Genomic DNA, 15,842 nt, shown 5'->3' with positions numbered 1-15,842 from the left:
GCTGCTTAGTTACATGATTCCATATTAATATTACTATCAAGTGGTATTAAGAAAAGGATAAAACATTATAACTTTTATGAAGTACAATATATACTACTGTTTTTTATTTTCCGTTGTGAAAATTTACTATGTGGAATTAAACCCGAAAGAGGCATATCACATCACGTTCACAAGCTACAGTATAATAATAAACTCTTTTTTATATATCCAGCTGAGCAATCTTGCTTTTATAAAACATACCTACTTTTTAATTATACACAGTTTAATATTAGATTGTCCCTCAGCATTGACCGGGATTCAAAATTAGGTGTTTTCTGGCAACAGCCCAAATGCTCCACACACCATGTTAAACTTTCAGTACTCCACCTTGCGGTTTTATAAAATACTACAGTCCCACAACTGAGTATTTCTAAAATTCTGCCGTAGCCGCAGACACTGAACTGCAAGCTACTGCAGTATCCCCTGTGCATTCTGAATGGCTGGATCTGTAGTATAAAAGCAGAGTATAAGTAGCAAAATTATAAGTTTTAAATATAGGATAGAAAACACTTTGAGCTTAAAGAAGCTACAGTACCTTTCAAAAAGATTTATGGTGCAACAAATATTTTCCTTATCATGATAATTTAGGGAAGCAATAGAAAAGGCAAGCAAAATATATAAAGTATATAGTTAAAACCACAGAAGTTAAATTAAAAGATTTTATGCTGAAAATGTATAATACAGAATTAAAACCTCATCAGAACATTTAATTTTAGTCACAACATTACAAAAAGACATTGCTGCTCTGTAATCAGCCCAAATAAGAGAAACTGGAGATACAGTATTTGAAGGCTAAAAGGAACATCCTATGACTAAAGAATAGACACCTAAAGAATCTTTTTATTTTTGAACAGAGAAGTTAACCTCATTCAAAATTGTTATTTACAAAGTCATCTTCACTATAATCTTCAAGAGTTAGAAACATGAACCAGGAGACACCAGTGGAAACTATGGGGAAGTGCTTTTCTGATTGAAAACAAGATCTATCTCCTTACATAATTGCTTGTGGTGGTCTATATCAATGTACCCAGCCATGTTGTTGAATATCAAATCTTAGCTTCATACAAAAAGAACTGAACAAGACCTTCAGATGTATCACCTGATAGAAACTCTCTTAAATAGCTTTTTTCATTTTTATTCTCTTATATGTTCTTAAGTCTAACTTGAATTTCCCCACTGTGTTTCACATTAGAAGATATAAAAATTTTTGACAAAATTGATCAGAATTGATTGATACTAAGAGCTGTTTAGTATGAAATAAGGGAGCAAATTCTAATTTAGTAAGTTGATGACGGACTGCATAGTCTTGTGTGTTAGATTATGAAAAGAATGCACTTTATAGCATTTTTTAAATCAAAGACTGAATGCAAAAAGTAAGTAGATGCTGTAGGCTATAGGCAACAATTAGAACTGGTAATTAAGGGCCCAGTTGAAACAAAACCCAGCAGACACTCATTAACCTGGATTGAAAACAGCTGCTCTAAAGGAAAGATTGCCACCTGCTGTACACATCCTACCTGGTAATTTATGACTGTCTCCCCTTTCTCTTGAAATATTTCTGCATCACACAGCTTTAGCAGGTGGACAATCTGCAATGGGTCAGCTTTGTCAATCTCTTTCGTGATAGGGTTTGATTTTTCAGTGAGTGGGAGAGAGGCTTCGTAACCAGCAAGCTGTAATATAGACACACATGATATAGCAGAAGATTCAACAGCAGAATTGAACAAAATCTTACCTCCCAAGGTTACACCTCAAACAAAGGGTTATGCATTATTTAAAATATATTTTATCACAGAAAAGGGCTGCCAGTTTCTATGGAGTTCTGAAAATGCTAGGTTCTGAGATGTTTGCAGAAGTGATATCGGGATGTGGCATGTAAGAATTAATTAGATTTTTTTTAAACACAATGTAGAATTATTTTACATATTGAAGTAAGGAATAAAGGCAAAAAGATAAAGTAATCCCACAAATAAATGAAAGTCATCTTGTTTCTTTTCAAAATAACGTTTTTTCTAATCCTAGAGTGAAACCCAATACTTCAGACACAAATTCCTATACACTTTTATACACTGCCCACACAAACATACTGTATGATTATAATCTAAATGCATATGTGAGTAAAATGAACCACATTGTTCCTTGATCCTTGCTTATAACAGCTGTAAAAGAAGTTTTGGAACTTCTATTACATATACAGATGCAGCCATTCAAAATGAGTGGTAAAAACCCGCGGTACAGTAACCAACCCGCAGGGCACCATAGGGCACCGCAGGGCAAGTGATTGGCTGGCCAAAATGACCAACAGGGGCACTCGTGGTGCATTGGTTGGTAGTGAAAAGATTTAATCATTTAATGTCTTTACTGTGCACATTTCAATCCGCTTAGTTTTGAATATTTATATGGAATTTTACCACTAAAGGGAAATTTTAGTAGCTGAGCATAAAAAGAAGAGGAGCATAACGCATCTGAAGGTCATAAACTATATTAATTTTGGAACATAAACATTACTGTATGTACATAAACTGTACTGTGTATGGCTGGTCTTGATAGTTTAAAGAAAAAATACACACCAGTCTTCCATTTCTCCCTAAACATTTTAAGCATGAAAGTTTTATGAAACGGTACCCAAATATGTGATTGCTGTATAGAATGAATTTTAATTTTTAAAAATTATTTAACACGAAAATTAAGCTGTTTACATCTTCCGCCTGAGAACAGTCACCCGTTGCTACCCAACGCAGAAACACAGCCACTAACTAGCAAAGAGAGGACATTAGCTAGCCAATATGATAAAGAAATAAATGATTATTTTGTTTATTTCTTTTGCACATTTATTTGAACATTTCCATCGATTGTACAAGCACTTGGAAACTGTCCAATCCCTAGTTCATCAAGCATTTACCGGTCTGGCGCCGGTCTGTGTCTTCTAGGATATAATGCCAGCGAACTCTTGTTTTTATGTCCACTATAACTACGCTGGGCAAATGTTCTGAGGTCAAATTCTTCCAGCACAGGGGTACCTTTAAACCGGAGACGACGGCACCGACATTTTTTGGCACGCCTTCTCTTTAAAGCCCTGGCCAAATATGAAGACAGTACGTACAGTTATAATTCAAACGGAATTAAAAACTACACATCCCAGTTACCATGGTGGTGCTTGTGATCATTGCGTTTAACCAACGAAACAGGGCGAAAAATCAGTCACATGACTTTGGGGCAGAGTTTCGAAAGCTTAACCTATCAGCAACAAAGCGAAATTTACACGATAGGCTACCTCAAACTGTCAGTTACACGACTGTGTATGTCGCTTAAGCCACTCCTATTTGGCATTTTAGTTATGGAGACGAGAAGACGCCCCCCCCCCTCTCTCTCTGGGTGTCTGATTTGCCGCCATCTTTAACTGTTCGGTGTCCAAATCGGAGTAGCTACCCGTACGAAATAAAGTTAATCCCAACTACAAAACATATATTTTTGTGGTAAGAGAGCGCAAAACATCAGTATTTACTGCTATTAATTACTGTACGATTTATAGTTGAAATCTGAGCCTAGATATAAAGTTAGATATAAAGTTAAAATCCCGACAAAGCAATGTAGGAAATACAGAGAAAATAAATCCTTTCTGACATCTAAAATCAGTTTCGATCAAGGTCTCTAAAACGAACAAGAAAAAGAGGATTTTCGGAGGACAATTACGCTGTGTTTATATAGAATAAGTGATTTATGAGCAATCTAATTTCTTGTTCGTTTAAAACAGTGAAATGTCAGCTGCAAAAGATTGCACCAGAAACAGCACTCTCTCTGCCTGTCATAGACGTTCAGGAAAGGCTGAATGAAGTCATGTCAAGTACAATAATTCGGTGATCAATAATAACAGTTGTTGGACAGTATATAAGGAGGATAAGGATTTTGAAGTTGACTCGAAATCTGATAGGTAACCAGTGCAAGGACTTGAAAACAGGTGTAATGCATCCCTGATAGGATTCTTGCTGTCATATTCTGAACATATTGAAGATTGCTCAGTGTGGATTTAATTTCCCCAGTGAACAGGATGTGCATTTATTAATTCTATAAAAAACCCCTTTCTTGATTTCTCTAGTTCTTAGTTTCTCTAGTTCCCTTTAAAATAAACTATTATTCCACAATGCAGAGTATTACATGGCCAGTATTTACACATGATATTTGTGATTTAAAGAAATTAACACAAGCAGCTTTTGGAGATTTAAGTGTTGGCTGAGTTATTGCAGGATAAAAGACTAGAGATGTTGGCAAGAAGAAGATAATTTGGGGAAAGCTGAGGAATACACTTATAACAAGAACACTTCCTAATGGGGTTAGGCATACTTTTGATGAAGATGATGAAGTTAACAGACTATATGTTTACATAGATACTGAAATAAGGATTGTATTTTAGATTATGTGTAGTTGCTGGCATTGAACTGTGTGTTGGATGCACATGAATTGAAGGAATGGGCAAACATAGCTGATGCGGATCCACAGAGCCAGCATCTTAAGATGTTTATAATTAGAGGCAATTTGTTTAAATAACTAGGTATGGATACTGATGTGCAAGAGAGGTGGAAAGGCTGTTTCCTTAAGCCAGCACTTTAAAATATTTTATTCTCAGTAAGATGCTGCCATTTCATAGTGGGTTTCTAACACTGTGTATAGTCCCATCCACACAGTGCCTTTACTTCCATTTCTAATCTCTTTATCCAGTACAGAGGATTTGGAGCCTATCCCAGTAAGCAATGAAAACAAGGCAGAATACACCCTGGACATAGCGCCAGTCCATCACAGGACAGACAGACACAAACACACACATACAGTGCCTTGCGAAAGTATTCGGCCCCCTTGAACTTTTCAACCTTTTGCCACATTTCAGGCTTCAAACATAAAGATATAAATTTTTTATTTTATGTGAAGAATCACCAACAAGTGGGACACAATTGTGAAGTGGAACGAAATCTATTGGATTTTTGAAACTTTTTTAACTAATAAAAAAATGAAAAGTGGGGCGTGCAAAATTATTCGGCCCCCTTGCGTTAATACTTTGTAGAGCCACCTTTTGCTGCGATTACAGCTGCAAGTCGCTTGGGGTATGTCTCAGTTTTGCACATCGAGAGACTGAAATTCTTGCCCATTCTTCCTTGCAAAACAGCTCGAGCTCAGTGAGGTTGGATGGAGAGCGTTTGTGAACAGCCGTTTTCAGCTCTTTCCACAGATTCTCGATTGGATTCAGGTCTGGACTTTGACTTGGCCATTCAAACACCTGGATACGTTTATTTGTGAACCATTCCTTTGTAGATTTTGCTGTATGTTTGGGATCATTGTCTTGTTGGAAGATAAATCTCCGTCCCAGTTTCAGGTCTTTTGCAGACTCCAACAGGTTTTCATCCAGAATGGTCCTGTATTTGGCTGCATCCATCTTCCCCTCAATTTTAACCATCTTCCCTGTCCCTGCTGAAGAAAAGCAGGCCCAAACCATGATGCTGCCACCACCATGTTTGACAGTGGGGATGGTGTGTTGAGGGTGATGAGCTGTGTTGCTTTTACGCCAAACATATCGTTTTGCATTGTGGCCAAAAAGTTCGATTTTGGTTTCATCTGACCAGAGCACCTTCTTCCACATGTTTGGGGTGTCTCCCAGGTGGCTTGTGGCAAACTTTAGACGAGACTTTTTATGGATATCTTTGAGAAATGGCTTTCTTCTTGCCACTCTTCCATAAAGGCCAGATTTGTGCAGTGTAAGACTGATTGTTGTCCTATGGACAGACTCTCCCACCTCAGCTGTAGTTCTCTGCAGTTCATCCAGAGTGATCATGGGCCTCTTGGCTGCATCTCTGATCAGTCTTCTCCTTGTCTGAGCTGAAAGTTTAGAGGGACGGCCAGGTCTTGGTAGATTTGCAGTGGTCTGATACTCCTTCCATTTCAAGATGATCGCTTGCACAGTGCTCCTTGGGATGTTTGAAGCTTGGGAAATCTTTTTGTATCCAAATCTGGCTTTAAACTTCTCCACAACAGTATTACGGACCTGCCTGGTGTGTTCCTTGGTCTTCATGATGCTCTCTGCGCTTTCAACAGAACCTTGAGACTATCACAGAGCAGGTGCATTTATACAGAGACTTGATTACACACAGGTGGATTCTATTTATCACCATCAGTCATTTAGGACAACATTGGATCATTCAGAGATCCTCGCTGAACTTCTGGAGTGAGTTTGCTGCACTGAAAGTAAAGGGGCCGAATAATTTTGCACGCCCCACTTTTCATTTTTTTATTAGTTAAAAAAGTTTCAAAAATCCAATAGATTTCGTTCCACTTCACAATTGTGTCCCACTTGTTGGTGATTCTTCACATAAAATAAAAAATTTATATCTTTATGTTTGAAGCCTGAAATGTGGCAAAAGGTTGAAAAGTTCAAGGGGGCCGAATACTTTCGCAAGGCACTGTACCAGGGCCAGTTTTCCCATAAACCAATTAACTTACCAGTATGTTTTGGAGTGCGAGAGGGAGTAATATCACACATATGGAGAAAAACCATGTAACCCAGAGAGAACATGTAAACCCCACACGCACAGGATGGCAGGAATTGAACCTAAGGCCCCAGTGCTGCAAGATAGCAATGCTAACCACTTCGCCACCATTATAAATGGATGGATATCTTAGTTATCTTTCTAGTTCACAGGTTTGCATGCATAATTTAATTTTGAAAGCCACTGAGACATCAGGTACTACTGTTGTATTTATGAAAAAGAAACAAAACAAAAAACATACTAACAACTGTGCCATCCTACTCCTTAGTTAATACATTTTATTATTCATAAACAGTTAACATTGTAAGCAAAATATTTTGAATTATATTTAACCCTATTTTTTCTTTAGTTTTGTATTTAACTTATTATATGATAGTCAGACTTAATGTATATTTGAACAATGAAAATATATTTTTACAATATTTTACATTAAGCACTTAAAATTAATATGGTTAATAATAGTAAACTGTAACATGCTGTAACAAGATCGGTTAAACTGCGAAGAAAATGCTTTCAGAGAAAATGTTTCAGGTGTGAAGAACATAGATCTCCAATGCAATTTCAACCAAACCTGTTCCCACACACCCTGCCCCCACTACCATTAGAATATACACAAAGCACTCAAATCTTTCGAGCTAATGATCAGGTGACCTGAGAGAGAGCGAGAGAAACACCAAGGGGTGTGGAACCAGGGAACTATTTACATGGAAAACAGGCGATCTCCCCAGACTGTCCACCCGTTTCACTGTTACCTGGATACCTCTTTATTTAGAACTCACTAACACTGATTTTTAGTTTAGAAGGATTCAAGTAGGGTTTTAGATGAAAGGCAGCGACCTTAATCAAGCCCAAATCATAATTGAACCCATTCAGAGCCTACATTACATTTTAGCGTTTCATTCTGAGCAGAAGACCCTCACACCTGAAGAAGGGGGAGGTGTCTTTCGCTGGAAATCTCGCCTGCTTCTACTTTACAACCGGAGTGCTGACTGTGACGAATTAAACCGGTTTCACAGGTTTCAATCACAGACCATGTGACATGGGAGTCAGGAAACTAACACACAGCGCCACCGGATTTGATAACGCTATAAAAACGCTATAAAATAATGTGACTAGGCACAGAACAAGTTTACAGCACAGTACAATAATAAATGCTGACCATGACTTTAGAAGCATAAATTGCCTTACACTCAATTTAAACACAAGCTGTCTTTAGCCCTCTAAGCTGGTTCATACAGAAATGTAGAGATCCAGGCTCAGAACACACAGCTTCATTAGCGAATACATATGCAGGACAACTAGAGAAGACGTTTTACAGAGGATGGATTTTTAGAAACATCCCATCAGTGACATCACTGAAGTCAACTCCTAGGTACTGTAACTGTCGTGTGGATAGTTTCACAAGAATCAGACAAAGGTTTAAGCATCGCTTGTTCTAGATAAAACTGCAAAAAAAACCAACAACCCATAATGTACTTCTTTGCAGCTCTGTTTGCCCAAATCATATATTCACAACGTGAAATCTAGAAAATAATATTACGTAACCTAAATCCGCAATATGGAAACAGAACCTGTGTAATTGTTGATAGATGATGTACTCGTAAAATTTTTCAAGACGAACTACAACATTTAAAAAATGACTTGTATGTACTTGATATCTCTAATCAATCCACGGGTCCCAGCACAAAACGAAACTAAAATGCATACCGTTTCGCGCTTCTTATTAGTTGCTCAAAAGTAATTTGACTGTATGAAATGCATAATATAAACCTAGAAACATATACGTGAGCAGTACTTAAGCACTGTAGTATCGGTGTTAAGACATACCTCTCAAATACTGTAAATCAAGTTAAAAATATCTCAAGACCGATTCTGGTCATAATAAACCATGTTTCGTGTATGTTTTCTTTAAAGTACCGAGACCAGCCATATACTGTATGTTTATGTTCCAAAATTAATATTGTTTATGGCCTTCACACGCGTTGCAGTATGCTCCTATTCTTTTTATGCTCAGCTACTAAGATTTCCCTTCAGTGGTAAAATTAGATATGAATATTCAATACTTAAACGGGCACAGTTAAGACATTAAATATACATATACATACTGTATACAGTACAGTTTTCATACGGCAATATGTTTATGTTCCTAAATCAATCTCTTTTATGAGCATGTGAAAGGCATGGTGAATCGATTCTCAAAAATTACTGTACTTTGCATGATTGGAAACAAATGCGTGATTGCGAAATGCTGTGGTGTTACTTTTACAAAGACGGTCAATGAAAAAAAGAATGTTGACCAGGGCAATACTTTGAGTTTACACTTACAGCTTGTCCAAGGTCATTCATTATTAATACTGTTAGTAATATCTTCGTTAAAGACTTTGATGGCCACAGCTCAAACATGAGAGGTTGAGCTTTATTAGCTCCACCTTGCGGAAATTCCGGATACTATTATTTTGCTTGTCGTATTATAAGAGAATTTACGGTAACTCGCGGTATTTACCGGTAGCTTGCGGTAGACTGCGTACAGCGTACCGCAAAATAATGCGGTATCGCCAGCGCATTTTGAATGGCTGCATCTGTATACACTGCCTTGTTCTCACCTGAAATAAATTTATAAATGACACATATTATTGCCATTATGTACATTGGGCTAATTTATTATTTTTATAGGAAAATGAAACAGAATTGTCAGTTGATAATTTTGAGATAAGATAAAGGGATGTCAACAGTTTATGAAAAATATATTGTACACAAAACAATGAAAGAGCAATAATTTTGTGTACTTTTTTAAATCTGTAAAATATATATATATTTTAGCTTACCATAAAATTTAAGCTTGAGAATGTAGTTACTCAGCTCTGCCCACCAAAGAGCTATGAATAATGTCCCTTATCTTTTACTGTCAGTGCCACTGAACCTGTCGCTATCCATGTGAATACAGCAGTTCCCATCGTTCTCATTAGCCCTACTGTTCACATCAACTGCACTCACCTGCCATTTCCCAGTGTCCGGTGTCTCAATAATATGGTTGTGCTTCCGTGACCCTAACATCTCACTGAAAATTCATTTAGTTCCTTATTGTTATAAAGGCTAAGTCCTAGCTGTATCCTGCTTTTAGATATTTTCCTGTACTTTTTAAGCACTGAAGTGCTGAATCTGTTTCACTTCTGCACTTAATGGCAGTCCATCTGGCAAGGAATTGTTTACTCTAAAGAAAAAAAAAACAGAGCCGAAGTCCATGAAAGTAATCATTAATCTAAGCTGTTAATTTTCAAACTGCCCACTACTGTTATTGATCCCAGCTGAAATATTTCAACCCTGTCCAGCATCGTGATTCATTGCTGAAAACTATTATGCGGTTTACGTTGAGGCTATAAGGATGACCCGGTATCAGTTTAACTGGTAGTAACCACCTTTAACTTTAGTAAATAAAGTCTTTCCGGAGCAGAGTTGTTTGCACTGCAGACTTGACAAAGTGTTTTCATCACAAGGGTACTTACAGTATGTCTCTGTCTGTAACTTTCTAAAAACTAGCTTTAACTCTCAAAATATTTTTGTAATTATTTTCAAAATGTGAGTTTACAGCAGCTACCCATCTTCCTTCAAAGCTCAAACCTAAAGCTAATTTTTTTTTTTCAAGAAATTCCTGGAACCTGAAAGTTTTTATCTTCAACAGTGCTTAAAGTTCTGTGTTTGAATGTAAAAGGTTTAAAATTAAACAAAATTGAACTCCGAGAAATAGGTTTTTTACCTAGATAGATCTGTGAATGTTACACAAATAAGTAATTATTGTACACAATGTTTATAATGTTTGTGATCTATTCAAACAACTGTTTCAGAAATACCGTACAGTACCTGTAATACTGCCCAAGGATTCATATTGGAGCAGTAATTACTTTTAGTAGATTCATCAGAAACCTTCAAACTTTTGTCTCCTGAAAAGAAACACAGTGTACTGCATTGTGTGTTCCAAGAAACATATTGTTATTTCAATGGTCTGCAGTAAAACAAACAACAGAATAGCTGCTTCACTTTCTTGCTGTCCAGACAGGTCCTTATTAAGGTGGGACATAAAAAAAGAAAATTTCCCATTCATTTGAATATCTTGGACGCACTTACTGTAACTAGCAGGAGCCCCAAGCAGCTGCCTTTTTAATGCAGCCCTCATTAAGTAGTTGAAGGAGTATATTAATATTATAAAGATATATATAATAATAAAGATATATAATAAAGATAAGATAACTTTATTAGCCATATACAATTTCTTGCGTTAGGAATTTGTCTTTTTGCAAACCCCAGCTTACTCTCCATGAGACACACAGGCAGGGAGAGAGAAGCTTGGGGTCAAACCTTATAAAAATACTTAGGGACTTGGGTCCACACTAAACAATGAGTTGTGTGCCTTTAACAAAGTACTGTATTTGTGAAATAGTTAATGCAGCATCCTATCTAGATACACCATAACCTAAAAGGTATAATGCATGTAAGTATATTTAAAAATGCAAGCAAAGAAGAAAGACATACTGTACAGTATGACTCATATCTAATTTTTCACTGATTGGTAAATCTACAGTACATTCCAACCCAGGTACCTGTACTCATTAGCGTTCCATATAATGTCATGATAATACTGAACATAATGTTTAATTCACCAGAGAACTGAAGAGATATGATTCATTTTATGTGTAAAAATAGTTAAAATAGTATCTGCGAGCTTTTAAGAAATAATAAAACCAGTTCCTTAAACTCTACCTATTTTGAATAAGGTCACTTGTAAACAAAAAACAGTTTTTCAGGTTACAATTGAACTGGAACCATTTTCAGTCACTCTTTAGGTACAAAGAGTAAACACTTGAAATTCTATGTTATCATTGTTAACCAATATTAATTCATAGCTGTGTAATTTCTCTTGAAAAGAAAAAAAAGCTTCCACATGAAAACAAACATCTTCTAGCTTTCGTTTGGTTCCCTCTTCAGGGGGTTAATTAGAATTCGTCTCATGCCTTGGTGCTGCATGATTCTTTGAGCCCTGCGGAGAGCCAAGCGGGCAGGAACGTCTTGCTTGCATGCAGCTGCAGCAGGCAATGCTGACAGAATGACTGAGCGCCAACAGACGGTCGGGCTGCAGGTTTCATTGCTCTGATGACAGATGATACACCAGCAGGCAGCTCCCAGAATGTGGCCTTAAAAAAAGAAAACACAAGCAGTGACTGATGCCATTTGTTGCGTCTCTAGATTCTGAGCAGTAAAATCCCCGACCTTGAGCACTCCAGTCATCCTGTTGAGGGTATTGTGTGATTTTGTGGCATTTTGCTTAATACCGTGTGGCAGATTCCTGAAATGCAGCAGATTAGTCTTAAATGCACTGTCGACCTGTTTTGGAGGTTGTACATGTTACACTGTTCCTCACTCAATTGTTGCACAGCTCTGTACTGAATTGCATAACCAGATGACAGGACATTCCTTGTTTATTATAATTTATGAATTTTCTCTTTGCTACTGAACAAACCCTTAAACTATATATTTAGCAGATCATCCACCCATCCATTTCTAACCATTTTATTCAGTTCGGGGTCATGGCAATCAACTGGCGCAAGGAAAGATACAGCCTGGAAGGGACGCCGGTCCACTGCAGGGCAGACACGCAGACACAGACACGTCCAGTCACACTCACACCAGAGACCGTTTTTCCAGAAGCCAATGTACTTACAGATATGTCTTTGGACTATGGGAGGAAACCAAAGCAGCTGGCAAAACCCCCCAAGAACATAGCACCCCACGAAACAGAATCCAGGGCTTCAGTGCTGTGATGCCACTGCACTACTGTCACCCCTCAAAAGCAGAACAAAAATAAAATATTTGTAAGGTGACGTTTCTTCCCCAATCACCATAAAAAATATTACATAATATTATAATAAGCATATATTATTTTATGTGGTACTCAGGATAGGAATGTCAGAGTCTGACTCACTATTCGACCACAGGTATTCAAATTGGAACTGTACTAGATAATAGTGATAATAGTGTTAAAAACTAGATAATAGTGTTGGACTATTATTATTATTATTATTAGTAGTAGTAGTAGTAGTAGTAGTAGTAGTATTGCAGTAATATTGTTTTTAGATATACATAAAAACATTTTGTTTACCATTTAAGCATGACAACTGTACAAAAAAATTGCACAATTTGTAATTGAATCAATATTGTGGAAGCTGCATTGTGTTTAGGTATATTTAGAATCGTGGAACTGTAACGCTTTCTCAAACAATTTTATGACATATTCTGGAATACTGGTGTAGCGGCAAGGCTTATTAAAATACAGGAATTAAATCTGCTGCTCCCTTGCCAGTCCCTCTCTCCTTCATCTCAGTGGTGCTTGATACAGAGAGGCCATTCCATTTGGTTCACAATGAAGGTGTTTTTCTAGCCGATAGAGTGTCCTGATAAGGAACAACTCCCAGTGCTGAGATTCTCCAGCAACCCTAATAAATGGTCATCTCTGGTGCCTTACTGTCTAGAAGAGTCTCATCCCAAGTTGTTTACAACCCCAAGGTCAGAGTGCATGGCTACTCATCCTCCACCTACTGTAGATCAGCCAATCAGGAACTTGTAGGGCAGGTTAACCCCATGTGGGTCTTGGATGCCCACGAAACTTTCAACCAATGAATGACTGTAGTTCCTCCAGGTAAAACAGGCAGCACAGGGCTTCCTCCACGCGCCTCAGCGCCTCCTGGACATCCTCAGACTCAGCTTGGACCACCACGTAATGGCCAGTGTGTCCGGGTGCAGGATTTTTCTTTGTTCTAAGAGTCGAGAACGGAGGTCTCCAGCGCGTAACCAAAGGATCCACCCAAAGTTAGCCCAGCAGCAAGCTTCGTGAGCTCACCGCAAAGCTCACCTGATCAACAAGTGAACTACGGTCGGAACTGTGGACAGCTGAAATCAGTATTCAGAACTAGCGCTATATCAGGAATGAATCGGTCTTCTTCCTATCTAAAGAGTGTGACCTGCTGGGACCCGCAGTCACTTTTCTCCTGTGCACAACTTTGCTAGTAAGCCAGAACTAACTAGCCGGTCTTCAGAGAGCACACTGCTAGAGCATCGCAGCAGAAATCTCTTCCTCCTTCCACCACGTCGCAAGCCGCAACAGCATTGCCTGGCACCGAGCCAGAGAGCACCGATCGGACATAGCAACAAGCCTGCCACTGTTCTTTGTGTCAGTGGGAGATCTGAATCCACACAGATTGGATGAGTATTCAACATTCTGCATTACAGCTCAAGAATTCAATTGTTACCTCAACCCCAGCTGATATCAATTTAATTCCTATGAGTGATGTACTTGCTTTCGAGTATCTAGTGTAGAAGTTGTAATCCAAGTTCGTTTACGAAACGGTCTAAATGAATGATATACTTCATGTATGTCCCTCTTGGTTTGTAACTCTTCGTGATTGAATACATTCTTTTTCTTTAACCTTTTTTTATTTCATGCTCTTGTCTTTTATACAAAGACTGTAAGCCATTTCACAAATAATTAGACAACTATCTATAGGAGGGGGTAGTGATTTAACGTAGAAGTGAAGGGGCTTCTGGTTCCATGTGCAGTGATGTGATCACTGTGATGTGTACCACTATTCAACCATAAATATTCACTGATTTTTTTTAAGCTTAATGTTTTCATGGTAAAATGTTTCACTCTGCATACCTTTTATATAAAACCCTATAACTGTGTGAGAACAATTCAAGCAATATTTTGTTAAAATGTTATCACAGGTTTAGTGCTGCTTTGTGATTTGAACAATCAAAACCCAAATAAAGTGTTAGATTGACTTTGATAGCATTACATGTACAAAAGAATCATTGCCAAATGGCATGAATGAAAAAGGAAAATATCAAATTATCTTGGTTTATAAAATTGTTTTTTAGAGTTTTTGTGATTTTTTCTCTATTTTGCTCTATTTGTGAATATATTATCACAAACAGTTTTCTATTACATATACTGTAATATCCAATTCTTATAGTGTGGGTCCTGTAGCTAGGAGTCATCACATATATTAAAATGTTCTGAAGCAATATTTTGCTATCCTCCCCTGGAACCATTTTACATCAGTTTAATGGAGAATTCTGATCTTATTTGAACCAAGTATAATAAAAGTGGCCAAAACCTTGCCCACAGGATACTTTGTCCAAATCAAACAATGAAAAATAGCATTTGGAAAGTGACTGTTGTGAATGGAGCTTTTCAGTTTGCCAGCTTTGTTTTAATCCAGCAATGTTAATATTGAGAAATCATTGATATGACCCTGAAAGATTACCAGGTTTTAAATAATCACTGTTTTTGGAAACAATATGGCTCTTTATAATGTCTTAGAAATTACTTCTAAGGAACCAATGCCAGGAGCTACATTTTCCCCATCTGTAAAACATTCCTTTTACAAAATGTTTATGTCAAAAAGCATTGATTAATTAGGCAAAACGTTTGTATTAACCTCCGGTAACCTAACTACTGAGTCAGCTCCTTTCAGTTACATTCTTGCTTTGTGTTTATTTCTGTGTCATTAAGATATTAACCATAAAATGTTACAAAAAGTGCTTTCCCTCTAAAGGTCTCTTATCTTGAGTGCATTAAGCTGTCAATTTTCTTAATACAGCTACAGTATATTACTTAATTGTCAAAAGAGGAAACATGACCTGTACAAAGAAGACAGATGTAATGCAATGGGATGCTTTATAGCATTAAGATCATATATTCCATTATTCCTTATGAACTGACAGATCCAGACATGAGCAGTCACATCGAGTGGGCTTGTTTGCATTGATTTACTCACCATATACACAATATATATGTATACTGCATTACATTTAAAGTTTAAATGAGCAGAAAATGAAATCTACAATTTAATTGTAGATTGCCAAGGGAATCGTCTAAAATCAGCCTTTTGCAGATACAGTATCAAAGCTGTCTGCACCACGATGAGACTCACATTCAGTCTCAAATTCAGCATTAGAAAAAGAGGATTTCCACTGCAGTTTCCTTCTGTATGTTGATAAGAAGGTACTGTAGATTCCCTCCAAGCTGCCACCACCTGAACTGCATTGCGGTCACATAATCTTAAACAGACAAGATTACGGGGAGTATTCAGAATCTTTGAAGACCTTGCCAAAGTAAAAGCAGTGGACTTCTTCAGAATGATTAGTGAAACTTAAAGCAGAAAGCACAATTGGACTCTATTTAGCATTTAAAAACTGAGAACAGGAGGAAATTCTTAG

General features: G+C 37.4%; 1 protein-coding gene across 8 annotated transcripts in view; it reads right to left on the bottom strand.

Annotated features, from left to right (window-relative positions):
• The window catches only part of gckr (glucokinase (hexokinase 4) regulator), an 80,131-nt gene that overhangs the window by 22,637 nt on the left and 41,652 nt on the right, over nucleotides 1–15,842 (bottom strand). For 3 of the 8 annotated variants that reach the window (XM_069197777.1, XM_069197764.1, XM_069197784.1), the window contains 3 exons: nucleotides 12,286–12,407; nucleotides 10,431–11,758; nucleotides 1,557–1,712 (listed from right to left, as the gene is read on the bottom strand). In XM_069197777.1, coding sequence (XP_069053878.1) covers nucleotides 1,557–1,712; nucleotides 10,431–10,454 — 180 coding nt within the window. In that variant the 5' untranslated portion in view covers nucleotides 10,455–11,758; nucleotides 12,286–12,407. Of the gene's footprint in view, nucleotides 1–1,556; nucleotides 1,713–9,397; nucleotides 9,534–9,566; nucleotides 10,063–10,430; nucleotides 11,759–12,285; nucleotides 12,408–15,842 lie in introns of those variants that run through there. The other 5 variants (XM_069197774.1, XM_069197780.1, XM_015352791.2 and 2 more) reach the window with 3 other exon arrangements.

The sequence above is a fragment of the Lepisosteus oculatus genome, chromosome 2, assembly GCF_040954835.1.
Source record: "Lepisosteus oculatus isolate fLepOcu1 chromosome 2, fLepOcu1.hap2, whole genome shotgun sequence".
Classification (NCBI taxonomy): Eukaryota; Metazoa; Chordata; class Actinopteri; order Semionotiformes; family Lepisosteidae; genus Lepisosteus; species Lepisosteus oculatus.
This window is presented reverse-complemented; position numbering and strand designations above follow the sequence as displayed.